General features: G+C 40.4%; 1 protein-coding gene across 1 annotated transcript in view; it reads right to left on the bottom strand.

Annotated features, from left to right (window-relative positions):
• The window catches only part of CLVS2 (clavesin 2), a 55,837-nt gene extending 28,751 nt beyond the window's left edge, over positions 1 to 27,086 (bottom strand). Inside the window, exons 1-2 of the mRNA XM_008637808.2 lie at positions 26,698 to 27,086; positions 17,950 to 18,124 (exon numbers count right to left, since the gene is read on the bottom strand). Coding sequence (XP_008636030.1) covers positions 17,950 to 18,124; positions 26,698 to 27,086 — 564 coding nt within the window. The remainder of the gene's footprint in view (positions 1 to 17,949; positions 18,125 to 26,697) is intronic.
• Between the last annotated feature and the right edge of the window lie 58 nt (positions 27,087 to 27,144).

Here is a 27,144-nt window from a genome sequence, read left to right as displayed (position 1 = left end):
AAGGGTCTTGACCACTTCTGGTTGTATAAAGTCCCATGGTGCCATTATGGATGGAGAAGCATTAACCTCAATGACTTGGTGAAATAACAACTTGAGGAATCTCATTCTGCCTATCTAAACCCTCTCTATACTTTCAGCTGACTCCAGCATTTTTACAGCAACATTCAACTGCCTCAAAGTGTCGTCAGGAACTGGAAAACACCAGACGTGACAACTTATCCAATGCAAGATGTGACCGTGTCATCACTACAAATGTTATTAGAGTTAATAGCAAGTGGGTCTGATGAGCTCAACTAACTCTGTGACATTCCAGTCCTGCTACACCAGCCTGCAGGGGTGAGTGCAAAGCTCTCCAAGGCAATGCTCTTCACATACAGCTCACCCACTTGAACTCACTGTGGGCCTGCACTAATCTGATTCTATTGGGTGTACTCCATTTCTTACTGCAGAGACAGGCCTTTCCCTAACAAAATGTACCATAAGAATTACCAAAATACACAAAATAACATTCTGCAAAATCCCAAGCAGCATCTACACTGCACAATTAACAGCATCCAGAAACATTCATGGAGGAGAAACTCAATTATCTATACTGTGAAAGTGTAAGTCATAGCCACCGTCCCTCTCCCAAACAATTTGGAAGGTAAACAGAAATCAAGCACCACTTCCAAAATGACCTTTGAATGCAGCAATCTGCTTAGGCTAACAAAAATAATAATAGTCAGGACATAGCCACTGCAGCAGAAGGGAGCAGCCCTGGGCATGTCTGTTTTATTAGTACACAGTTACGGTCTCTTAGAGGTGTTCTCCACTGACAGCTGCCCAGTATAAACCAGCAAGAAACTCAGGAAAACATGAAGCAATTTTAAATTATTGCACCTCATACAAAACAAATATATTCACTTTCAAATGTCAGCCATGGATTTTTAAAATTCTATTCATTACACAGATTAAACCTTTTAAATACCATTAATTAAACAGAGTGGCTACTCAAGCACTATGAGGACTATTGTGTAAATACATGTTCAGGAGTCCTGAGAGATGTTTGTGTCCACTACAGTGACCTCTACTGAAAAGTTTTTTTTACAAAAATTAGTATCACACAAATGGTTCTGTTCATACCACCTCCATTGAAATTTTTATTGTCCTCATTCTGTATAGTCTGAAATGGTGACTAGAAATGGCTGCTAGATACAAGTAATTCTCCATGCAAAATATGCATCATTCTTTCTTTCTTAGCCATCAGGTCATCAGCATCCCAGTTCCTTTTCAACAGCACTGAGCAATGTACTGCCATTTCTATTTAAGGTAAGTTATAATTAATTAATTAATTAAGTTCAGTCCGTATTCGCATTAACTCAGCAGGCAACTCAAAGGTTTCAACCAAGAACCATGGGATCAGTAACAACATTCGGTACATGGGGTAAGTAAGGGAAGACAGCACAGATCTGAGTATCAGTCACAAGTGAAGGACACACCAGAGCTCACTGATCAGCAGATCTGGTGAGAGAATGCATGGGTTTTGGAGAACCAAAGCTACAGTAACATAACTGCCTCTGAGGAGCTGCACTCTGCATCAGGTGAGAATCAAGTCCAGTCTGAGTACACAACTAATAAAGCCAAAGTAAATAAAATCCACATGCAGGGTTGTAAATGTTGATGATAACAACTATTTCTGATAGTCTTAAAGAGTAACTCATCTGGGCTATGTCATTCTCCTTTTTCAAAACAACGTACCTGTCTGAAAACAGTTCTCCACTAATGAGTATCTACTGAATGCTTTTTCTGTGTAAGAGGCTTCATAAGCATATAATAAAAACAACTTATTCCTTATTATCAGCAGGGTGAACAGCACAACCCCAGTGGGAACAGGAGCTGGGCTAACAGACAAGCTGAATTCATAGTAAATAAAAAAATGTCATCAAGACTTTTGCATGGTTTTGCATTTCACAGAGAAAAAAAATTTATTTACAAGCATTTTATGCTTTTGAAATAAAACTCTCCTTCATTGTGTTGGTTTTCTCTGACACTAACATAAATATAGATGTAGATGTGTTTGCAAAAAAATTAATTATCTTTTCTACAACACTATTGTTAAACAAGTGCTGACAGATTAATATAACTCAGCATCAGTGCAAAGACCTTACTATGTGTATTCCAATAGAGCACAAAGTTTCTAAAATAGAAGCATTGTTGCATGATCAGCAGGTTGTATATAGTTTTGTATAGTCCACACAAGTTATGATTCTTCCCTGATCCATACCAATCAAACTGGCATGTGCTTTTCAGCACTACACAAAGCAATAACAAGTACAGATGCTATTTTCTGTCAAAGCATGTGCACAAGTATGTGCATCACCTACAATTGCTGCAGATGAAAAGCATTCCCAGCAACGATCATACTGCATTGCCCTGGACATGGCTCCCAGCCAGGTAGGGAAGATATTTTCCCTTCAAATGAGAGATCTGAAATAATGCCTGAAGCAAGAATCAAACCAGAAGTCAAAATTTTGAAATTCAAGCAAGTAACTCTCTGTCCAACCTGGCAGGCCTAGCTTTGTTTAAATCCACATCAAATTGACACCAACTCTGATGATCTCCATGGACAGGCGACCGCTGCCAACTCTCCAAAGCTGCAGGGCTTTGGAAGCGTAGGAGGCTGCACCAGAGCTTGCAGGAGCATGAAGATGGGCACAGAGAAAAAAGAGAAAACATAAAGACACAGAAAGACACCAGCATCATGGATGGGAAAGTTTGGACCTCCTGCACTGAACATCTTGTCTAGCTCAAGAGGAAATAGGGTTTGGTGAAAGTCATCTGTACACTCACTGCAGGTAACCACCGAGCCTCTTCTGCAAGCATGGAGAGCAGCATTCATTACTTTAAATGTGTTAACTGGAAATCTGATTGTTAAAACTAATTAAAGATATTTAAAAGCTGGGTTTGACTCACTGTTATGTAACACTAAGGGAAATTAGATCTATTTTAGGACTCCAAAAATGAGGGCAAAGAGAATGGCACACGCAAACATGAGCCTCTATCCCCAAGCCCCACTTCCCAGCCTGGACATCTCTCAGACTCAACAAACTCACCTGTTACCTGGGAAACAGCATGGAAATCTGACTTTCCAGCCCCAACTCCTCTACTTCTATGCCTGATGATATTTTCTTGCAGTGACAGCTCCTACTTTCACCCCTCCTGCTCCTTCTCGTTAATATATAAATGCATTATAGTATATTTCATTCTAAAATAACTTGCTGTTCATCCCATTTCTATTTTACAGCCAATGCTCAAGAAACAGGATGCCCCCAGTTGCAGCATTATCCATCCTCTCTGCCTTCTCCCCAGTCTCCCTAGTCCATACCAACTGTTCTCCCCAGGTTTCAATGCTGTGGGTCACTTTTCACCATCCCACAGACTTCAGTGCTTATTCCTTGCTCACTTCACACGGAACATCATCCCTAGAGAACTCTGTTTTCATAGGAGCATTTCAGTGTCATTCCTGTGCCAATATGCACATAACCTCAACTTGTGTCTTCCACTGCCAAGCCTCACCTGTCATTACTACTTGTCTGAAAGCTGACTAACAGCACTAAGTTCAAATTCATTCAGTTTTTATTTTCTCTAGTGTTGCAGCGCTCCTCATGAAGCACTCAGCCAGCAAACTCACAGCCCTGGGTTTATCTGTAAAAGCCTGTTCTCCTCCAACACCACAGCTTCTTCTGCAAGACCAACACTTACCACATCTTTCCACATACAATGCTGTGGGAAACCTGACCCAGTTATCTTTAATACCCTACTGCCACATTTTGTGCTGCCTGAAAGTTATTCTAAGGGCTGGGAGTTTTTTTAATCCATATGGGTTTGATGAGCCCAGGGCTGTGAATTTCAGTCCATGTTGAAAGGATCAAACCCAAGAGAGAAAAGACAGGAACACATCACCCACCTAATAAAAGCAAAAGGGAAACCAGGCTGACACTATTTCGCTGACCAGAATTGTGATCTATGTGAATCCTGACTGAATTCCCTTCTACATTTTTATCGTGTGTTGAAAAGAAAATCAAGGCTCTGAACATGGCAGGATAAGAGAAGCTAGCAACACCTGGCCCAATATGATGCACTAATAGCAAAAACATTCATTTTGAAACCATCTGCTTTGAAGCAAAACATGTCTCCTGCAATACAGTATGTGAGTCAAAGCAGATTATGCCCGGGGTTCACTGCAGAACATGGAACAAAGCAAGTTATCCCAAACCAACCCTGCCATCAGACCACAACTGATGCAAGGTCGGGAATGGCAAATAAAAAGCAGAACAGCATGCCAGGGCTCCACTCGCTCCATCCGGCCTTACCTCAGGAGAGGGACAGATGGTGCCAGTGACTCAGAAGAACGCCAAAAGGCTCTCATCTCACAGCAATAACCTACATCCCCGCCCTGTGACAGTCTGTCATCCGAGCAAATGGTATTTTTCAAGGACATAAGTGTGAACTCGGTGCTGGTAGGAAAACATGACAGAGTGCTCTCGCAGACAACCTCTCTTTTTGCAACCTGGGCAAAGATAATTCTATTCTGCAGTTTCATCTGTGTGGTCCTCTGTGTGAGAAGGCAGGGCCTTGGTTAATAATGCCTGGCAACATAAATTACAGCTTAGTGTACTTCTTCTGACTAGTTTTAAATTGTCAAAAACCTTTCCAGGAATAAAAAGCATCAGGGAAAGCATAAAAGATTTGTGAGCAAGACTTCATAACCTTAAAGGAAATCAATCCCAACTTTAAAATCTGTAAAAAAAACCCGCAAAAAAACCAGATCCTCCAGATTCTGCTTTTCTATTTTCTGGTTTATTTTCAATTACTGTATTTGCAAAATAGAACAAAGCAGTTGTTGGTCTGTTCCCTGCCTCTTTAATTTTTTTTTTCCGTTTTCAAAGTGCAAAATTATGGCTTCCCATTTCTACTTTAGGAAAAAAATTGCTATTGGACTCCTTTACCCCAAAAGCAGGCAACTGAGAGAACAAACACAGGGAAGCACTGGCACAACATCTGGGCCCATACAGGAGGCAGGACTGATTTAGGACAAACAGAGTGGGGACAGATAGACCAAGACCTTGGCAGACCAAGACCTGGGCAGAAACGAACTCCTGTGCCAGTAACAGCTCCTGTGATGGCATTCTTAGAGACACAATGCTGTAATGACATAAGCACATTAAGCTTCATGGGGAAGAATAATTTTCTCCTATTAGACAAAATAGCACAGAATGAGACAGTTACATATTGGCCCAAACTGCCACTCTGGGGAGCCGTTCCACAGCAAAAGCTTTATACTGCACCTTTATGTCCCTTACAACACAGGTACTTCTACTCTTCCAGTCTCAGCCCAGTACACGTAACACTTGGGGGCTTGTCAGTAACACCTCAGTTTCTATTTGCCCTCCCAACTCAGAGTTGTTTCTCAAAAGACCCATCCTGATTTACATGGGCCCCAAAGTACTCTTCCCTCTGTCCCATTCCTTTTTCCCCATGAGTCAGTCTGAGTGTGAGTTCACACATCACCTCTGTGCTGCTAGCTCACACGGAGATCTCTCCAGTGCCCCTCTGTACAGTAACTTAAACTTGCAGATTGTTGCTCTAAGAAATGTCCAGCTAAAGCCCAGTGTAGCAAGAAAGAGATCCTAAACTTGCCAGCCTTACCTCCATTCTCAAACCTTGCACATGACAGAGCTGAGTCATTCATCATATTCAGGCCCTGTCATATTCCATTTCAGCTGCTCGCAAGCCCCACACATCTCACCCCTGTTTACATTCTGCAAATTCTCCTTGCATGGTGTTGCTTAGACAGTAGAGGTGGCTGAGAGTGTGCTCATCAATGCAGCATATTCTCTTTTTTTTCAAAAACACAGAAGTGTGCCTTTCCTGTTTTTCAGGGAAGACATCAGTGCTGCAGATGCATGTTTTTTCATCTCAGTCCTCATGTCTTCTTTCCTAGCCTGTGATTTAATGAGAGATTAAAGACTAGCTTATGAACGTTCACCACGGCAACTGCTGATGTCATTGGGAACTGGATTCCCAGTCGGGGCTTAAAGAAAGATGAAGACCATATTGATAATTGACAATATTTCTGACATTATTCATCTAGCTAATTAAGCCACAACTCCACGCCACTACATAAGCTCAAAACTGAATGAACAGAAGATGTAGTACCATTAACATACTTAGCTATTGGTGTTAAAAAAATTTAGCCCACAGATATTAACTGTTCGTGGAAGGTGTAGATTATTTACTCCTTTCTTATGAAGCAGCAGAAAAACAGAATTATTCATACATCTACTTCATGATGCCATGCCTTTAATTATGCTACTGAAAAAAAAGTATGTGCATTTTTTCTCAAAAAGTGAATCTAAGTGTTGCATCCCACATGCCGCAAAATGAAACAAGATTTTTATTCATTTAATTGCAAGCACATTCAAGCATTGAAGCAAAGGAGACACATTGACAGCCTGGACAGCTTTGCCTGTAATCATTGCCATGTTTGCCATCAATCAGAGAAGAAGTAAAACTTTTGTCTATGTAAAAACACAAGAGCAAAAAGCACATTCAAAGTAACCAAAGAGTACATCTGTTTCCCCTCTGACTCCTTCTGAAACAAGTCACTGCTGAAATGCCTTCATGGTAGCTTGTTGCTTGCTTCATCCTCCTACAGCAGCCCAAAAGCAATGTACTGATGGTCAGTCAGCCCATAGCATGGAAATACACCCAGTAAAGGAGAATATCGGCCACAAAACCATAATTTTCAGAGATGGCAAGTAGGGGGCTGCTCGGGATTTAGCAGATTTCATGAGGAAAACATGAAATTAGAGGAGGAAGCCAAGGTCCATTACACAGATTTAAGAAACACTAGCAATGAGTACAAACAGTTATGCTTTACATATCTACTGTGGTCACAAGTATTTTGATGACAGGAAGGAGAACGGAGGTAGACAGACCATCTTCTCCCTGCATTTAAGTGAAAGCCATGAGACCTGGAACTGTGCCCGAGTGCTGGACACACAGCCAAGAGGCTCTGCAGTTCTGCTACACAGTGTGGCTGCCATCCTCATTACAAAAAAAAGGGTAAGGTTGTCAAGGGGGAGATCTTAAAAGAAGACATTTACAGTCCACATATGAAACTAAATCCACCAAGAAGATTTAATGGGACAAGAGGATGAAGAAAAAAATACATAGTAAGGCTCACCTTGCATGAAAGATGCTGCTTTGACTTAATTCCTACATTTTAAAGCAAGAACACACATGGTCCAAGATGTTACCCTGGATCTTCAAATAAATTCATTCTTAACTGGCTTTCACGCAGCTGCCTTTAAAGGCTTGTGTGCTACTTTCATTTGATACTGCATTGATTTTCTCTGAAGTTTCCTCCTACCATGGCTACCCTGATCAATTAGTGTGCTATAAATAGAGCAGTCTTGAATTTCTGTGGAGAGCAGAATTGGATCATACTGATAGCAATAGTATGAAGATGTCCTAGGGTTTTTCACAGAAAATCAATTGCTCAATATTCCTAACAAAATGCCTTGAAAAGCGTGACCCAATGGATCCCAACTAATGCCCAAAACATATGTCAAACCTTGCTTGCAATTCTGCATCTCTAAACCCCTGAAAGATAAAGGATGAGAAAATAAGCGGTTAAGAGGCTCAGACAGCTTCTCACTGATACATAATCCCTCATCAATCACAACTATTTAACTGCATCCCCTCATAATGGAAACATGTTGCTGGAGGTATGCAGTTAACCCCTATAATTCTTCTGGAAAGTGAATTAAGAATTTGAGGAAGAACACAGTCTCAAAGCACACTTGGTGCCTGTCAAAGTCACCATGTAATGTGACTCTGACTAAAACTGGAGGGGAATGATAATATCTGGTGTTATATAGGTTAGTTATTGCAGATGTGTGACAGCTAAGATTTCAAAAATGTTAATCTTTATTTTCTAATGGTACATCAGTATAGCCTTAAAAATTTTTATTTTAGAGATGACATTTTACTCAATGAGATTGATAACAGCCATAAAATAGGAAATGGAATTGTTTACTTTGAAACATTTCAAAATCTACACTGAAGGGCAGCTTATATGTCTGTCTTCACCCTGCCCTTTCATAACTTATGCTTTCATAACTATCCCATCTTCTCCTAAAATCCTTAGTGTTCTCTTTTCTCCTCTGTTAAGCACTATCCTTCAAAATCTTTTTCATCTTCCTCTCAGAATGAATCTACATTTTCACCATATACTCTTCCACAGGTTGAAAATTGCTACTGCAAAGCCCGGGTTTATAACTGCACTTGAACTACTGAATGTATCCAGTGTTTCTACATGGACTCACTACGTCTGGGGAATAATCCATGGGGTTTCTGCATAAAGACCGGAAAGATCCATTGCAGATTTCAGAGGACTGACTGTACCTTGCAAAGACTTTCTGAGGAAAATGCTGGAGGACTACCAGTACTTGATGATTTGCACTGGATTCTTTATACTTTGCACGGTGGCCTTCAGCCAGAAGATGCAGCGCTCTAAATTATACTTGCAGTCAAATAGTTTAGCAAGAGATGAAGGCACATCCCAACAAAGTCAGAAGCTTTTCTAGGTAATAAGGCACATTCAGTGCAGTGTCAGGTAAGAATTAATGAAAACCACAGTTGAAACACACCTTTAGGGAGGCCCTCCCCTGAGTAACAGTAGAATCACTTTCTCCTTCCAGAAAATGTTTTCAGTGGTGGAAGTGGCCAAGGGTTGAAGACCAGTTCTTATCAGAAAGGAAGCCCTACCCCAAAAGATTCTAACAGCTACAACGATTCTTGAGAACCAACTAAAAAGATCAGGAAAATAACATATACATTTGAAAACACAACCTTTAATCACCAATTAAATATTGCATTTTCCAATGACACCGTGTGATTTTAGGGTCAGTCCTATAAAATAAGGGAGAAGAATACATATTTCATAGTCAAAACCTAAACTGTGAGGGGCAACATAAAATGCAACCCAAAAGAACAAGCAAGCACCTCGGCATAGCCGAGCTGGGGGAGATGCAGACACGAGGCTTTCTCACTATCAGGTGCCGGAGTGAAATTCTTTTTTTTTGATTGAATGTAAATTTATTTTCCTCAGAAAGGGTGGTATGTTCAGCCACCTCGGATTTCAGTTCATATCCATGTTTGGATACTCATCATGTGTAAACAAAATGTTACTACTCAATCCTTTTCATTACAGAAAACTCTGGAAAAGATTGCAAGCACTCTTGTCATATTCCACATAATAAGAGATGTTTTTCAAGAACTTATTCTGATCTTTGCAAAATATGCAGCAAAAGAGTGCAGAAATGCTTTTTGGGGGAGGGAGCTTTTTTTTTAAAGTATATTATCCACACTGGAGTATGAGATTTTAGAAACAATAAATACTTAAGTTTTTTCTTCAGAAATATAATTTTCTTCATTTGTTATATATCTAAACTTTCAGCTCTTGACCTACTTTAAATCACCAGCAAAGTATCACTTATTTAAACAGTTATGCCTATTAAAATGTACAAAAATTGAATTGTCTTAATTGTTTCATGATTAGGAAACCTGAGATGAGAGAAACTATCACCAGCCATATAATTTCACATTTTTATGGTGCTTCCCCCAGAGATGTTTCCCACAGTTGTTTTTAAACATTAGCAAATTATGACAGCAGTGTTCTTCCTGCACAGCAATCACTTACAACCAAAGTTAAAATTTTGCTTATAACCAAAGGCAAATTGGATTCACAAAAATAATTGTCATAGGAGGTGAACACTTGCTAAGGAATATAAACCAAAATCACAAAAAAACCTACACTGTATTGTTTTGTGGATGGAGCCGTGTAAGACTTTGCTGGCAGAGGCACTACATGCAGGGGCAGTATGTGCAGAAGAAAGTAGCATAAAGAAAACTGTGCACAGCCTAATAATATCACAGATGATTTATTAGCATCATGGAAAATAAAGGTTAGACTGGTTTCAGAAAATAATTACAAAAACAATCCAGTGTATACTTTTGAGGTAAACCTGAAAGATGCATATATAAAATAACACAAGTAAATTGAACACTATAAAAAAAAAACACCTAGATTTAGACTCTCCAAATAAAGAGGATCACACTGATTTTCACATCTCACCATCTCCAGTGCTAAACAAGGCCGGAGGAACATCTCCAGGTCCTGATTCCAAATCACTGCTGCTGCAGATAGATACTGCATCAAAGCAATTCCTTTCTATGAGTTACTGAGTGTCACATACTAATTCCTGCTCTTGGACCCAACAGCACACAGTGAAACAGCAAAGGGTTTTATAAGAGTTGACATTTTGAAATAGAAAAATTAGGACTAATGCCGAGAGGAAATCTGAAAAGCAAGAAGTCGTAGGGAAGTTTCCAAAGAATGTGCCAGACCTGCCTTCCAGCTTTTAAATTAAACTGTGAGAAGCACCAGAAAATATAATGCAAGGGATAATCTTGCCTTAGCAGGAAGGTGAACTATGATCTTAAAACATGTCTTCTGTCTCTAACATTAAAATTTACAACAAATTAGTTTTATTTCTGAGTGACCTTACAAGGAAGGCTACTATTTATTCCCCTTATGGCCTTAAGATACTGAAGAAAAGAGAAATATTTAGACCTTGACTGAGAAAAATCACTTCAAAAAATAAATAGATATTTTGAAGCTGAGGAATGGTTATAACTATATAGTTGTTGAACTGTGGTCTGCCAGAGACAATAGAAAGTCATTCACAGTGGCAAGAATTAATTGCCTATAATAAAAATAAATTGCCTATACTGAGTTTGTGCTACAAACCCCTTCATGTTTGTGTCACTTTAGCATTGTATTAGTTTTTCAGCCTCATCAGAACAATTTAGTCACTACCTTTAGTTAATGCAGATAGATTCAGTTTTCTGATAAAGAAAAGCAGAAAAGTGGCTAGCATTTAGCAAAAGCTCAAGAAAGAAGCAGGCCGCCTGTACAAAGAGTCTCTTCTATTTCTTTCTCTCAAGATCCAATAATTTTATTTGGATGTTTTTCTCTGTTGACTGAATTGATGGAAAAATGTCAACTATGAGCATTTTCATTGGTTTCTACACTAACCATATCTACTTTGTTGAGTAGAAGAAAACACCAGATTCAAAAAAGAAAATTCTTCTTTTTCTAGATCATGACATGTCATTCCACTAACATCCTCAGAAGCTCCCAATGTCTCCTGCCTGGCCCTGTGAGCACCTAGTCATGTGTACCAAGTAGACCAGCTCCAGTGTGAGGAACTAAAAGGAGAGTTTCCTTAACAGCCTGGTGTCTAGAGGACTCACTTGGTATGTGAACAGATCAGGACACACGCTCCAGTGCTGTTTTCATGACTGGTGTGAAGAGCAACGGGAACACTGGTTAAAAGGAGATTTGGAGATGGGAAGCTAAGATGATTAGAAGCCAGATGTGGAGAGCATCTGGCCAGAGAGACCACAAAAGGCTGAGATCTCCTAAGGGAGTCTAAGATGAACTTAATGTGCCATGCAGTCATCTATGGTGACTGAGGTTTTGGAGGATGCCATCAGAACACAGCAACAAAAAAACCCACATCAGTGAAGTGTAGTACAAAGTAAGACAATGTCAGCAGGAGTGGGCTGAGGAGCTGGGGAAGCAGTAGGACTGTGGCAAAGCCTGGTCAGAGCAAAAAGGGCAGAAGGAACAAGTAAAAGAGTCTGTGCCAGTTAGATCAAAGTGTCTGAACAAAAGCCAAGCTCCCCACAACTAATCACGCCTTGCTTACAGCAAATATCTGCAAACCACTGGCAAAGTGCCCTCTGTCTTTCTTGTTCAGGTTCACATGGGAGGATGACAACCTACTGCAGGCAGATACTCTGCTAGTTCCAGTAGCAGTTGTTTGCAGGGTGGATATTTAACTCCATTAAGCTTCCTTGCAGTTTTCAGTAGGATGCCACAGAGCAGAGTTTCTGGGGGGGAAAGGGGAGTTTAGCTAGCTGCTTCTCATTTGTTTCAGAAGTGGTAGCCCATGTGGCATTATGTGCATTCAAAGAGAATCTAATGAGCTCTTAATTTAGCCATCACGCTAGAATTCAGACTCCTGGCTTGGGGGCTCAAGACTGAAGTCTTGAATCCTCCTGATGAAAAATAAATGGCAGCTGGACTCCAAATATATAAAAAGTGACTGAAAATCAAGACCATAGCCTGTCACAGTAGGCATCCCAAATTAGAAAACACTTAACAGTAATCTTTCAGTGGAATTATTCTCAGCTGGGGATAGAAAAATAAAAAGAAAAAAGATCATGGTATCCCCTTGTCTTAAAAGTGTGTTTGCGAGAATACATAAATCAACATTCCAAAGGCATTCAGTAATTTTTTTTATGAGCATCACAGAAGAATCTAGCAAGAAAATTAATTATTCTGTCTTCAGATAACAGGGTAACAGCTGGGACCACACTGAATAATGGCTGTGTCTATACAGACACGCCTGTTTGTAGCTGAACTCGAGCTGTGGTCATAAAGTCTCTTCTCACCCAGCAGGTTAAGCCCATCCAGACAGCAGGTGAGGAGCTAGAAATAACAATCACTTCCAGTCCACCCTGTTTACACAGTAAATTGCTAGTAAGCCTTTTTATGGCCTTTTTTACAAGTAAGGAAGACCAAGTGTATGCAAACTCTTGAAAATAACAAGCTCTTAGGAAAAATATCCCATTTAACTGCTGTTGCTACAGAACATGAGTTGAACTGGTATGAAATTAAGCTGTTTACAAGCACATCCCTCTGTTCTCTGAGAAGTCATGGGCTCAGGGGACTCTAGCATTTACAAACAACTTAATTCTTTGATTAAAAAAAACCAAAACCTGAATGAAATTATTTACTAAATTTCCTGAAAACGGAAGACACTCCCATTAAAAGCTTGAGTCTGCTACTTTTTAATATTCTCTCAAGCAATATGCAAAGTGTCAGGACCCTGTTCTCAAAAACTGGTGGAAAATTTAAGCGCTGAATGAGAGGGGTTTATGGTTTTAAGTCCGGATGCAAAAACATTTAAAGCTCTATTTTGTGGTTTGCAGCTCACTGATGCTCACTGCCAGTGCTAACTCTTCCTTCAGCTCATTATTAATAATCTTATGCACTGCACAGAGCCTGTAACCACGTAATTATATGAAGTCAAAATACTGTTTTTAGAGGCGTCCTTAGTTCGGGAAGTTGCTGTCTCAGGAATTCTTGGCACTGCAACATGCTGTTTGCATAGATGTAGTCCAGAACCAGGTGGCAAAATTTAAGCACTCTCTGTGCTTGTTGAACCAACTGTGATGTTCAGCAAGACTCCCTGCAAGATACTGATAGAGTTCACACTTAGAGAAAATGCAAGTAGGAAGTCCTGTCACTTCCATCACCAGACTGTACATGGTCTGTGTCTGGTACTTCCACCTTGCACTGCTGCAGCACATCTGGTTGGAGATATTGTTCTTACAACTCACAAGAGCAGCTGTGTGAAAGACGTTTTTGAAAGTAATAGTAGCTGCAAGGATGCTGCCTTCATTTACTTTCTGGTTTGCTTTCATTTTTACAGGAGTGAGTGTGTTTTAGTGTATGAAGCCTTCCTCTGTTACAAAAAAAAAAAAAAGGACACGGTTAAAAGCCCTGCCTTGTCCCCCACAACACTATCACTGTTTCTTCCAGTAAACACCCTCATCCCAGAAGCAAGAGTCTTCTATCTTCTGCAACAATGCTGACTGTCCACATATGTTCAGCTCCCCATTTAAATGTGTATCATCTCTTTTTCACCAGATTTTTAACTAGAGGAGAAGCATTCACATTCAGCCACCAATAACGACACATTTTTGCAAAGCATTTGGATGTACAGCCTGCCTGAGTGAAAACACGAAAAAGAATCCGTCACACATGCAACTACTATTATGCACTAAATAGAAATCAATATTTAAGAAGGAATTAGTGGTCCAGGTTTTAGAATACTAAATATCCGCTGATCAGTTAAAGTGTCTCATGCATACCTACAGTGTTCCATTTTGCAAAACTCAGTTATAATTACCCCCAAAAATTATTAACTGTCAGAGTTTCAATATAATTTTCAAATTGGATTTTCAGTCTTTGAAACTGTTTTCACCTGCGTTATGAAAACAATGCTGTCTCAATAATTAAAAAAAGTCCGTATAGGGGCTAGTGTAAAAAAGGACTATCACAAAGAAAATAATCATAACCAGAACCTCCTCCGTCTTTCTGAGTGCTCAGCTAGGTGTTTTGGTAGAAGGGGTCAGGGGAGTGCCAGGAGCAGTAAAATGAAAGGAAGGTTTTTAAAAGCAGGAAGAAGGGGTGGAATATACACTTAAATTAATTATGCCATACCAAAAGTCCATACTCATATCCTGTCCTTAACAGAGGCCAAAAGTGAGAGCCTAGAGCAGCCACAATTTAGACAGCCATACGTGATTATTCCACTCAGCATCCACCTCATCTCCAACTTTGTACAGCCTAAGGAAGGTTTTTATGTACTTACTAATACTCAGTTCATCTCTCCATTTTCCCTAAACACAACTAAACTTTAAGCATCCAGAATTTCCCATAGCACAGAGTTCCACAAGTTACCCAGACGTTGTACAACGGTTATAAAGAGCCAGGTCTCCTCCTAGTATCACCTGATGATGCCCATTTCTTAAAATGGAAATAACAAATAACATCTGCAGCTTGTCCACTCTCTCCAGCCACCCATGATCTTGTTCGTATCCCGGTCTAACCTCACCAGGGACCCTGCTTTAAGAAGGGGGTTGGATTTGCCAAGCTCCTGAGGTCCTTTCCAAACTGAATTATCCGATGATTCTATGGTTTTATAGATTCCTGTACCTTCCCTCTACAGTTTTTCTTCCTCCGTCCAGATGAATTCCAGCCAACTTAATTGTTCCTTATATTGAAACCATCTGATAAATTTTGGGTTTTTTGCTCAGAGTTTATCACTGTCTATGGAAAGTTAGGACTGGTTTTCTTCAGAGCTCTCAAAAGTTCTCTCTTCTATGAGAAAAACAGCTGAAGCACACAGATTGCAACCCATTACTGGTGAAAGAAACAAAATTCTGTAAAGTTTTTGGAAGAGACTTAATCGGGGCACTCAGGTATTGAAGCACACAACACTGTAACACTCCCTGCTTTCAGGAACACAGCTGCTGAGTAACATTAGCTTCTTCACGAGCCAAAAAGCAGTGTCTGGCTACAGAAATCAATGAACGGGGAAAAGTGGGCACCTAAAGACTGGAATTCACAAACATCCACACATTGAATACACTAGGGAGAGTCAACACAAAGTGCTAAAGTCAAGGCATGTGTTTCAGCTCTCAAAAAGTTTTCCTTCTGACCTTGTTCTATATTAGGGAAGGTGTAGGAGCTCAAAGTGCAAATCTTCCTCACTGATGAGGAGCAACATTGAGTGCTGTAGCCACAAGCATCTGCAAGGAAGACTGTTGCTCCTTTTTTCAAAAAGCACACAGCCAGTGTATGAGCTAGGACTGGAGCATCAAGGGTCCCAGCCAAGTGCCGACACCTTCACATGAAGTTTTTGCCTCTTGTCTAGCAAAACCATTTGATCTAAAATTCAGCACTGACCTACACTGCATCAATCGTTTGGTACAGCACTGCTGTGATGGGTATGCTAGAATTTCACATCAGATTACAGATAATCAGTCCTATAACATTAAAAATGCCATGACCAAAAGTCTCTTTTCCTGGAAACAGCTACCTAGGAACTTTTTCAAGTTTATCCAAGTAAGTTTGGGGTATGATTCTTTTCACACTCCCATTTAACACATATGCAGACAAAGTATATACCAGAACTCATCTTCTTCTATACAGTAGAAAACTATGTATTTACTTACCTTGATTTCAAAAGCAATTTCCTAAACAGCAAGCCATTGTAAAAAGCCAAAAATGCAATAGCTTGTAAAGTCTTTGGTACGTACCATATTGAGTATTCTGCTCACCATGGAAACTAAGCAAATATAATGCAAAATCAGTAGATTTCATTCAGGAGGCAAAGGGATTTGGCTAACATCAAATTCAGTGGTCACTAATCCCACTGACACTGTCCCCTTCCACCCAAGCAACACAAATATTTAAATTCTCCAAATGGTAAAGTTCAGAATCTTGAGCCCTGTTAAATCTTATAAGCCAAAGTAAATTTCATTTCTCTGATTAAATAGAATGTGTTTACAAAGATCATAAATAAATAGTGTGTGTGAGTTGTTCTTGTTCTTTTTCATACTACCTGATTAAGCACTTTTTACTTTGACATCATTCAGAATGATGTTTTCGCTATACATTTTCCTCCAAAATAAAGGGCAGAAATGCCTCTTCCTTCTCTCTTTTGCAGCATTTCATGCCCACTTTTGCATCTCTGCAGTAAACAGCACTGAAGGCAGCGGGCACAAAACGATGCCATAGGTGTTGGCCACCATCAGACTTGGAATATTTGAAACTACAAAGCTGGCGGCATGGGTAAGTTAAGTAAGCCAAAGGATTTCTCCTCAATTCAGTCATGAACTAACCAATGGCAGGAGAATGCAGAGTCTCAGAGCCCACCTGAAGTTTGGTAGGCCACCCTTCACATTTTCAGATGCAACTATCCACTGCAGCTCTCCTCAAAATAACCATCTCTGAACAACGCCCAAGAAGAAACACCACCATTTGAAAACAAATACTACAAAAGCATTTATTCATCTTCTAAACCAGAAAACAATGGCTAACTTTGAAAAAAGCACAAAACCCCCCCCCAACTTTGAAAGCAATAAAAGGAAATGCAGCACTACTAGAGCACAGGTTTCACTGCTGCCTTCTAATGCAGCTCGAAAGAAAATAGAATCATACTGTTGCATAAGGAAACACAACAAAATGAGATTTGAGATCTTTATCTCACGTCACTACCCTTCTGTGTGCTACAGCAGGCTGAATATTAGTTGAGCCATTTCATCAATTCAATCAAAACTCCATCCTGCTGCTATATAAGTTTTTTCAAAAATCACACTATCACAGTGAAGAAAGTTCAAAGGTAAGGCTGTTATTTTGCTTTATGAGTAATAAAAATGTATAAATGATAGAAACCTCACAGAATAGGAATACATGTCCTTCTAAAAGCAAGGCACACTGCCACAGTAGTGAATTACAGATATTCTTAACATGACAACTCAGACTTGTGCAGAAAACAACTACCTTAACAATTTGAGTTTTTCATTTTAACAAGAATAAAATACCATAGGAAACAGATGCAAATTATGCAGTATCCTTTCCACGAATGTGCCTATGCCATATAAAGTGAATTTACAATGAGATGAAAGAAATTTAAATCACTGTATACTCAGTCCCAGAAGCTGCTGCTCAGATTAATCTCGACCCAGAAAAGGAGCCAAGCATATGCTGAACTTTGAGTAAATAAATAGTCCCAGCTAACTGCCTAATCACAGGGCCCCACACTTTATTACAAATGATGTAGAGACCGTCTCCAAAGGAATCAACGAAAAAAAAACAAGCTGGCATGGCAGCAGCAACCCCTATTTCATTACCCCTGTACATAATTACAACATAAACTGATTACTTCTAACTTTCTGTTGCAGAAGCCACCATCTGAATTTACAGAAAGCCAGTCACTTTGGAATAAAGACAAAAAAGTTACCTTATATTTATAGCAAGGAAGGAGCCTACACATCAGGAGTTACTGCAGTTAGCTGACTGAGTTCACACTTTTGTCACAGTAGCTTGCTGTACACCCACACCTTAAAGTGTTAATAGCCTTGCTATTCAGAAGTTGTTGGAATTTTGTTTTGTTTAGGTCTTTTTTATCGACCTAGATTTGTAATGAACTGCAAAACGAAAAAGAATTAGGAAAAGAAAGAAAACAATAATGTTACCTGAAGGCCCTCTATGGCTAATCTAAGCATGCTTGGTGTGAGCTTGGAGGCCTGCTTGAAGGTGAAGTTGCTCCAGTCTATAATCAAAACAAATCCATTCACTTGCAGCTCGGGGTCTTCTATCATGGCTTCTAAAGAAAGAAGTATGGCACGCAAAATATCCACCAGTGTGTACCTGAGAATGGGAAGAGGAGATTTGGTTAGGGAAGGAGCAACAGCCACAGAGGTGGAGAAGTTCTGAGCATTCTCTCTTTGTCAGAAGTTTAAATCAAAGAGTGCGAGTGTGTCCTCAGAAGTCATGGGTACATAAAGCTGGGAAATCCTCAAAAGCTCAATTAGTTGAGCTCATCTTCTGGAGCAGGATTATGTACCTATAGACCATCAGCCAGGCAGAAAAAACTACAAGAATGTAACACATCAAAAGCAAATTTGAACTTTTGTATAGTATCCTAAGCTGCTTTAGTATCTTTACATGTAATTACACGTCTATGTAAGAGCTTCTACACAAATTATATTTTTCTAAAATCATAATGATACCAAAAACCAAGACTAATACCAGAAGCGTAGATCCAAAGTTCCCTTCTATATTTTCCTAAGGGAATGAAATAATAGGACCTACAAAATTATCAATTAAAAAGGAGAATTTCCACATGCTCTCCTTATCCACCCCCTCCCGTGTAATTTTTTCTCTTAAATCCACAATTTTAGAAGGCTGATTAGTCAAGGATCTTAAAAGCAGAAAGTGACACACACTAGGGCTTTGAGGTGTTTCTGTCTAGTGAAGGTGCCCCTGCTCATGGCAGGGGGTTAGATCCAGATGATCTTTGAGGTCCCTTCCAACCCAAACCATTCTACAATTTTAGGATTTTATTAAATTACCAAAACAGACATAAATTTGCCAGTCCACATCACGGTATCAAATGAGGCACTAGAAAGTTAAACCTGAAAAATATCAGATATACAAATATTCCAGAAATGAAAGAGTTAAATATTCGGTGTACAGATATTTTTAAGCAAGGCCCTTTAAATATCTCCCATGATGGCATCAAGCAGAAGTTTTCAAAATTGTGAGTCCCTAGAGAATTCTTCACCATTCTGCATATGTAGCACAGAGCATGTGTGCCTACTTAGAAATTACATTAAATTATACTGAATTTTACTTGCTTTAATACAATGAGTAGACTGTTCTGTTGTGGACATAACTGTATTTTGAAAATATCTGCAAAAGGAAATAACATAAATGAAATTAATCTGTTGTGGCTGACTCCTTGAATCTTTCCATCTTTTTTTTTTTTAGCCAACTAAAATTCAGTGAACTTCCCAGTTATGCATTCACAGAAAAGGGATTAAAAAAGGACTCTCCTAATGTCAGAACAAGAGAAAGTGTGCTTCCCCCAGAAAACACTAGGGGAAGCATTATTTTACAAAATTCTTCTCTTCATTTTGGAGATCCTTTTTTTTTTTAATTTTTTTTTTTATTGACTGGGATAATTTTTTTCATATTCACTCCTCTCCTTTGAACTTTTCTGAGATTTAACTCTTTTCTAATGGTTTACTTTTCTGAGGTCTAAGGTTTACAGGAAGTTTGGAATGCCTTGGTCCGAGGACAATTTTAACCACAGTTCATACAAGGAACAGACATTAAAAATGTTCAGATTCTAAAATTAGCCTCAACCCTACTTGACATTTAGCTTGCCCCATTCAAAAGATCTCATTCTCCAGAAGGGCTCCACAAAGCAGAACCCCACATTCAGTCCCGGAAGAAGGGTCCCAGGTCCCTGATGTACATATCTAATATCCTCCCTAAGGAGTTTAAGGAGACGTCACATGCCTTGGATTAACAGCTTCCTAGTGGCACAAGGCTGCTGGAAATCTGGTGCATCAGACATCAAGATTCTTTGTTTATGAGGCCAGTCTCTAAGACCAACCATAAAATGCTTTTTTAATGTATACCTAAGTGTTAAATACAAGATGTATACATGTAAACACAAATACACCTAATTATGTGTTGAATTCATTTAAGTCAACGGGAAAACTGTCAGGCATCAATGGGAACAGGGTTTCAGCCACCACAGAGAGTAAATAACAGTCACAGGGCTGGGTCTCCATAAATCCATAGCACATTCACCATCACCAGAACTCCTACTGCAGTTTGCTTAGTGTAAGAAATACAGTCCACAACAACAATGACAATATTTATGTTTACTCACTAAAAAAAAGAGAGAAGTCCTGCACAAAACAGGTCTGGCTAAAAGCGAGCAAGAACTCTTTCTGCCAGAGGGAGGTATCTGAAGTACTCTTAAAATCTAAAAAGCCACATCAGAAGTATAAAAGGACATGTCACTACCAATCAAGCCTCCCACCTCAAATACCCTTCAGGGCAATTAGTTGAAGATAGGAGCTATTCTTCATTCTGTACTGGATCTCTTCTCTTGGTTTCGATACCTTACTTAACTACAGTACTGAGCATCAGAAAGACAGACAAATCCATTAGTGAGTATTTAAAGCAGCTTTTGCTCAGAACACGGGCTGAGACAAGCCAGAAATGTAAACCTGTGGTGTGGTAAATGAAATCTTAGGTGGTGCAAAAAGCCAAGTATTGAAAGTATCAGCTGAACAGCCCAAGCAAACAAAACATGATTGAAGAAACTGCATGGAAGCTTTCACACAGCACAGAGTTATTTGCGTAAAGACTCATCTTTAATCCACTCCAGCCCTGTGTTGTCCGACATTTCACCTCACTGCTACTACTGTTTGTGTCACCAGGATGCACAGGCTCTGCCATAAAATACACTCCACCCTTGGCTGGACTTTAGGGAAATCAAAATCCTATGTAAAACGAGGTTGTGAAAAATTACTCAGGATTTTGTTGCTGAAACTTTTATTCCACGCTGAAATTACTTTCCATATAGATACAGAAATATGACGAGTCAAACATGAGAAAAACAGGATAAGCTAGTGAATGTGAAATAAATTGGGTCCACAACAGATTTGACTGCCTTTCTACTTTGAAGGAAAAGAAAAAAAGAAAATATTAGCCTTTAATTTGAAGAGACTATGGTGTAAAGTCTGAGGGGAAGATGGTATTGTTTTATTCTTACCAATCTGTGCTAAGCAAAAACGTGTACTTAGGGAACAGCAAGCCACTCATTTTGCCCTGGCACCAGTTTTTTAATGACTGCCCCAGTGCTGTCAGGTATGTAGGGTGTGCTGGGCCCAATTGGCTGCAGTGCATGTTCTGTAGCAGCCTGAAGTCAGGCTGTGAATAAATAAATCCTAATTTATTTATGGCTAAATCCAGTTGCGTTCACTTGCTTAAACAGACTCTTATGGGACATACTGTAGCTAGCAATGTATTACTAATTGCTAGGATAATCAAGAACTTACAGTTAATTTAAATGTATTTAATGCCTTCTATTTTTGGAACCATGCTTAATTCAATGGAAAACTTGGACAAGTTTTTTAGTCCAGTTATTAATCTGAGTAACAAATGCTGGAAATACATTATCACATATATAATGCACTCTTAATGTTCCTTTTTTATGTGAGCCCTAGCTTGAGACTGACTGAAACGGACTGATATGCAAGACACACTCTGCTACCTCTTGAAATTTTTCATTCAGGTTGACTTTAAAGCAATAGAGCCTGGGAAGGCGTGACAAGTTAGTAGCCACACTGACAGTGATTCTTTCAAATGCTTTTTCAATCCCATTTTTCAAATGTGATGGCTACCATTTCTAACCCAACAGTGCCAGAGCTTTCCACGGAAATACCTCACTGGGACATTTATTTGTCAAGAACAGAAGACCACAAACAATTTACTGAGCATCCCACTCTCTTTTAATTTAACAGTGGCAGCAACTTCCCCTTTACAGAAAAGTTATTTGAGATTTTTTCTGTGGCACATGAACAGATTCAACGTATTTCCAAGGATTTCTGGGGAAAACGGTCTGGCAAACATTGCTATCAACTCTTGGTGATACTTCACTAGGATCTTTCACCTTTACCTCTCAGTTAAGTGGTCTATGCATCCTCTTGTATGCATCCACTGTGATCTCCACCAGGCCAACATAAAGAGAAGAGACAGGGAGAATGCAAGGTACAGATGTCTCATGTCAAATTCAGCTGTGTCAGCTGTTTTCAATACTTTATGTTCTTGATGATGAGTGGCATCAACCATATCATCTGTTTAACCAGATTCTGGTTCCAGTCAATTCACTTTTGGACTGAATAACAGATAATCTGATTTAGCACAGTTGCCCTACTATCTCTATGGCTATTTGTCATCTCCTCCCTACAAGAAAGAAATTTTGAGTTATTTTAAGAATTAAAACTGAATGGCATGAATCTGCCTCCCAGGATGTGAACTAGAAAAATGCTAAGTCTCCTTTGCTTGGATTTGAGCCATATGTCTCTTGAAGGTCCTAAAGATATAAAGAATACACAGTCTGTATTTTAAACTCACCACCATTTGGACAAGAAGAGGCTTCTGTCAAATGAGCTCTTGTGCCACTGTGGTTTAAAAGAGAAAGCTGGTCAAGTCTCTGGGCCATCATCCCATTTCTAAACTACTGTTCTGGCTCACTATTTTTAGAATTTCAGTGAAACAAGAGCCCTCAAGATACACAAAGGAGTACTTAGAAATGATGCCTCATATCTCCTTGGTTTGTCAGTCTGGGTACAGATTTGAATGCTGAAAAGATGGGGGATTGAAAGTTCTCCTATGGCTATTCTGCTTAAGCAGCAGCAGCATGCCCTGGGGATACCTTATTCTAAAACCAAAAAGTACCACCAGTGTTACAAAAAATGCATAGAAAAAGTAGAAACAGTTTCAAATATTTTACCAGATTAACTTTTCGATTCAGATTTAATACCATTCATTATGCCATATATTAGCCCAGAGTCTAACAGTCACAGCCACAGATGAAGATTCAGCTGATCTAAATTTTACATTAGCATTGATGAAAAAGCTCCCTGGCCAAAACACCTACAGTCTAAATACAGGTGATGATAGTCAGATAGGGATAGCTGGGGGAAAACTAGGAAACAATAAGACAGCATCAGTCAGCAGGTGCAGTTGTAGAAATAATGACAGTGCTTACACAGTTAACAGTGTTAACTGTTAATAGTTATCGCTTGGAAGATATAATTTCTAAACAAAAATTGACTCTGCTAAACAGGGATTTTTAATGTTAATACGTTATTATTGTTAGCATTGCTATTTATTTTGTCATACTGCCTCCATCAGAGCTTCAAAAATACCTTGCCGTCTTGCCTGTTGTTTATTGTGAGTTGAGGAGCAGACCAGCTCATAGTAACAGAAGTCAAATTTTCATTTAACAGGAGGAAAAGAAAAGTTTCTAGCACTTGTGCACATGAAAGCATAGTTTTGAATGCAAACCCGTGCACTCTGTCTTTGCCCCGCTGTAAACCATCTGATGCAACAGCAGAGCAAGCAGTAAATGAGTGCAGAGGATTTCCACATTCACTGAGGATGGTGTGAGCTGACTGGGTCACTGTGACACCGCCAGGAACTAGGTATCATTGCACTCTTCTAATGCACTTTCTAAGGAAAAACCTGAGATAACTAATACCGGAAAGGTTTCAAACATATAGCAACAAAAAGGACTGATATTCCTGGGGAATGTGTGTCCAGGTGCCAGGAAGCATACAGAAGACCATGCCTTACAACAGATCCCTTGCAGCTGAGAGCTGAAGTTAATTACACTAGTCATTGAATAAAACTTCACCAGCTGGACACATTAAGAAAAAGGGAGTCTTCAAACACATGTAGACACCTACAAGCCAATAGGGAAGGCTGATCACTCCCTGAGTGCTATCCAGCTTCCTGGCAGGAAAGCCCCCGATCTTCATTTTCCCAATAGTACAGACAGGTGGAGAGTTAGGCTGGGTCACACTGAAAAGTTGCTTAGTACATTATCTTTCACCTTTCCTTTTTTTGTTTGTTTGTTGTCTGATACATGTCTAATTGGGTTGTTCAAATGGCAGGACATCTGGTACAGTTTTTAGGCCCTGCTTTAATTTAATGATTTTACATCTAGTACACAGGCTTGTTTTATCATAGGGATTTTTTGCCTCCCACACCTTTCTTTCTAATTGGAACTATGTAAATCATAGGCTGGCAGTGCTATATAAATCATCTATAGTATGTCTGCTATTCATTTAAATAACAAATTGGAACTTTTTATTTCTAATTGTTACATCCTAGCCATAGTAAGTTGCACATACATGATAAATGTGGAGGCTTGCTGTGCTCTATTAACTTAGTTTATGAAGCATACAAGGAGGGCATAACAAGACAGGCTTCAATAAGTAATCCTCCCACTGTTGCTACAAGAGGAACACTGGGTTACGTACTGCAAGATCTCAAGTCATTTAAGGCATAAGCTTGAGACATATTGCACAGCAGCCCTAGCATAAGTTCCACAATGCTCCCCAGGATAAGCCACCGAACATCAGATAATGGAAGGCACTAAATTAATTAGAAAACAAAGTGACCTAGCTCCATTCCCAGATGTGTCACTTGTCATGTGCCTTGGAGCAAGCCACTCCCCACAGCTGGGCTTAGCTCCCTCCGCTTTGTCTGAGGGGTCTATCTGAAAACAAATCCCTCGCTCTGGAGGAGAGGCGTGCTGTGGGCATGCAGTGCTCAAAAGCAGTGGCAGCCAATTGCAAACATGTCCAGTAAGTACTACAGTGTACCCCAGCCACTTTGCTGTCATAGCATAAGTACTATTAATCATACCAACAGGAGTTCATGAAAAAGATCACAGTAAATTTATTGCTGTGTCAGCTGAGCTCATGTACTTTAAATATCAGCACATCCGACATCAAGAAGAAAATAAACCTATTCTTTCCACATGACAATTATTGTTTTAAATGCTACTTTATCTCTGCACTTGAATTCTTGGTATTCTTTTGACTAGGATCAAGTCAAGTGATGATGTGACAAGTGTCACACGAAGCTTTAGGATTTTTTCATTAATAAGAAACAGCAGTATACAGTAGGACATATTACCTTTAGCAAGGGGACTTCATCATAGACATACAATTTAATAAAAGTCCTAAACATCTGTTTCTTTGCTAATTCTTCCTTCAGGGATTTTAAGAGTTTGTGGAGTTGTTTTTAAAATTAAAAGTTGACTTGATCCTTATGTAGGAAACAAGGAAGGTCCTTATGTGGGAAAGGAAACCCACTCAGTGAGTCCTTAGCCTCATCACCACTGCTCCTCGCTCAGCTTTTTTGCTCCAGCTGCTAGAAAACCAAAGCAGAAAAAGGACGCTGGCCCCAGCTCTGCATATATTCATCCACCCTTTCTAGTTGTTATCCTGGCTGTGGGCAGTTTTGATTTGTGCCAGACAGCTTTCCCCTAGTCCCTAGACTTGATTCATGGGCTAGCAAGGGACAGGAAACTTCTCCCACAGACAGTGCAGGTGTGGCTGCCATGTTCGGAGGAGAGGAAAGCCAAGGTGGGCCAGCATCCCTCTGGGCAGAGACCTGTCCGTAGCTGTAACACCAACCAGTGCAAGGAGCTGTGGGAATGCTCCCTGTGATGGCAATCCACACAGCCTGCAAGAGGACAGCTAAACAAACAGCTAAAGGGCAAACTTAAACATGCCTTTCCCCCAAATTTTGTCCCTTCTGTCCACTCTGTTTGAGTCCTCCCCAAAGTTTCAAAGTAGCTGAGCTGAGGATATCTGCACTGAGCACTGTGTTAACTGCAAAAAAGATGGCAACTGGCAAGATTCTAAGTGTTCTCATTAAAAAGTGCTTCAGACCCTAAACCTGTACTCAGGTTAGGAGCCAAAGAAAATAATACAGTGTTCACAGAAGCAGTTTTTAGAGAGTTTAAATGTACTGAAATCATGCCATTTTTGTGGATATAATTTTAGACTGCAGGAGAAAATGAGCATGACACCTCACAAGGTATTTAGAATAAACAAATAGTGTCACATAATATCAAGCCAATTGCTAAAAACGGTCTTGATGGGAGACAGATCTTGGGTCACCCTACTAAGTCATCTTCAGGCTACAGTAGTCCCAAAAAAAGATCAGAAACTCTTCTAGGGAGTAGGCTTCAATTTGCTATCAAAGGTTTGTGTGCTTGGATCTTATTATGCAGAGAGTTGACATTTGGAGCAGCATGAGTGAGAAAAGAAGTGGTTACATCAACTGCCATCCTGGCATTTCCAGGTGGCTCAGGAAGAGCTTTCTTTATCTGAGGACAAGGATTCAGAGTCTCAGCTTCCTGCACAAGCAAACTTTTCATCTCAAAAGCCATGATGGGTACTCCTGTTCTACACACAGCATCTCCCACTTTCTCCCATGGCACTTGAGCCGCTCTGTGTGTGCTGAAGCAGAAAGATCAGCCGAGAGTGCAACCAGCCTTTGTCTGGAGGATAAGCACATCATCTACGTGCCAGCCCACTTCGGCTGAGGGGAGGCAGAAGGGTGTCAACCTCCTAGCAGACAGCTGAGAAGAGCACGCCAGCAGTGTCTACTTGCCTCCCAAAATTCACACCCCAAAGGATGAGCTGGCTGAAAGGGCTCTAAGCTACAAAATACATTTCTTCTTTCTTCTCTCCCTCTGCCTTCCAGGCTGCTGCCCAGCCCCCTGTGGGCAGCGCCGGGTGTGTCCCTGCTGCCCACCCTCTCTCCCTCTGCTCTGGCACGGCTTTCCCACGCATTGCCCGGGGGGAGAGCGGGTTGAGGTGGCCTGCTTTTACCTGCTCTGGTCCCAGTTGGCAGCAAAAAGGACGAGGATCTTCCTGCCGTAGTGGTCCAGGTTGGCCAGCCCGCCGGGGAAACCATCCTTCAGCGCTTGCTTGATGCCCGGGTCTGTGGCCTTGAAGCTCTTAAACATGTCCAGGTTCTGCTGGCGATATTCAAAGTATTGGGCCAGGAGGCGAAACGCCTCGAAGTGCTGAAACTTCCTGGCCCGCAGAAACCGCAGGATGAAGGCATCGTCGGTGCGGAGGAAGCCGATGTCCGGCCGGGTGATGACCATATCCCGCACCTCCTGGATGTCCTGGTGCAAGGTGTCGGGGTTCTCGTTCAGCTCCAGCCGGGCTTTCTCCAGAGTCTCCGGGGAGAGACCTGCCTGCAAATGAGTCATGGCGCTGCCCTCCTCCTCCTCCCCGGCTCTGCTGCTTGCGCTCCTCAGCCTCCCGGCC

The sequence above is a fragment of the Corvus brachyrhynchos genome, unplaced genomic scaffold (assembly GCF_000691975.1).
Source record: "Corvus brachyrhynchos isolate BGI_N302 unplaced genomic scaffold, ASM69197v1 scaffold14, whole genome shotgun sequence".
Lineage (NCBI taxonomy): Eukaryota > Metazoa > Chordata > Aves > Passeriformes > Corvidae > Corvus > Corvus brachyrhynchos.
This window is presented reverse-complemented; position numbering and strand designations above follow the sequence as displayed.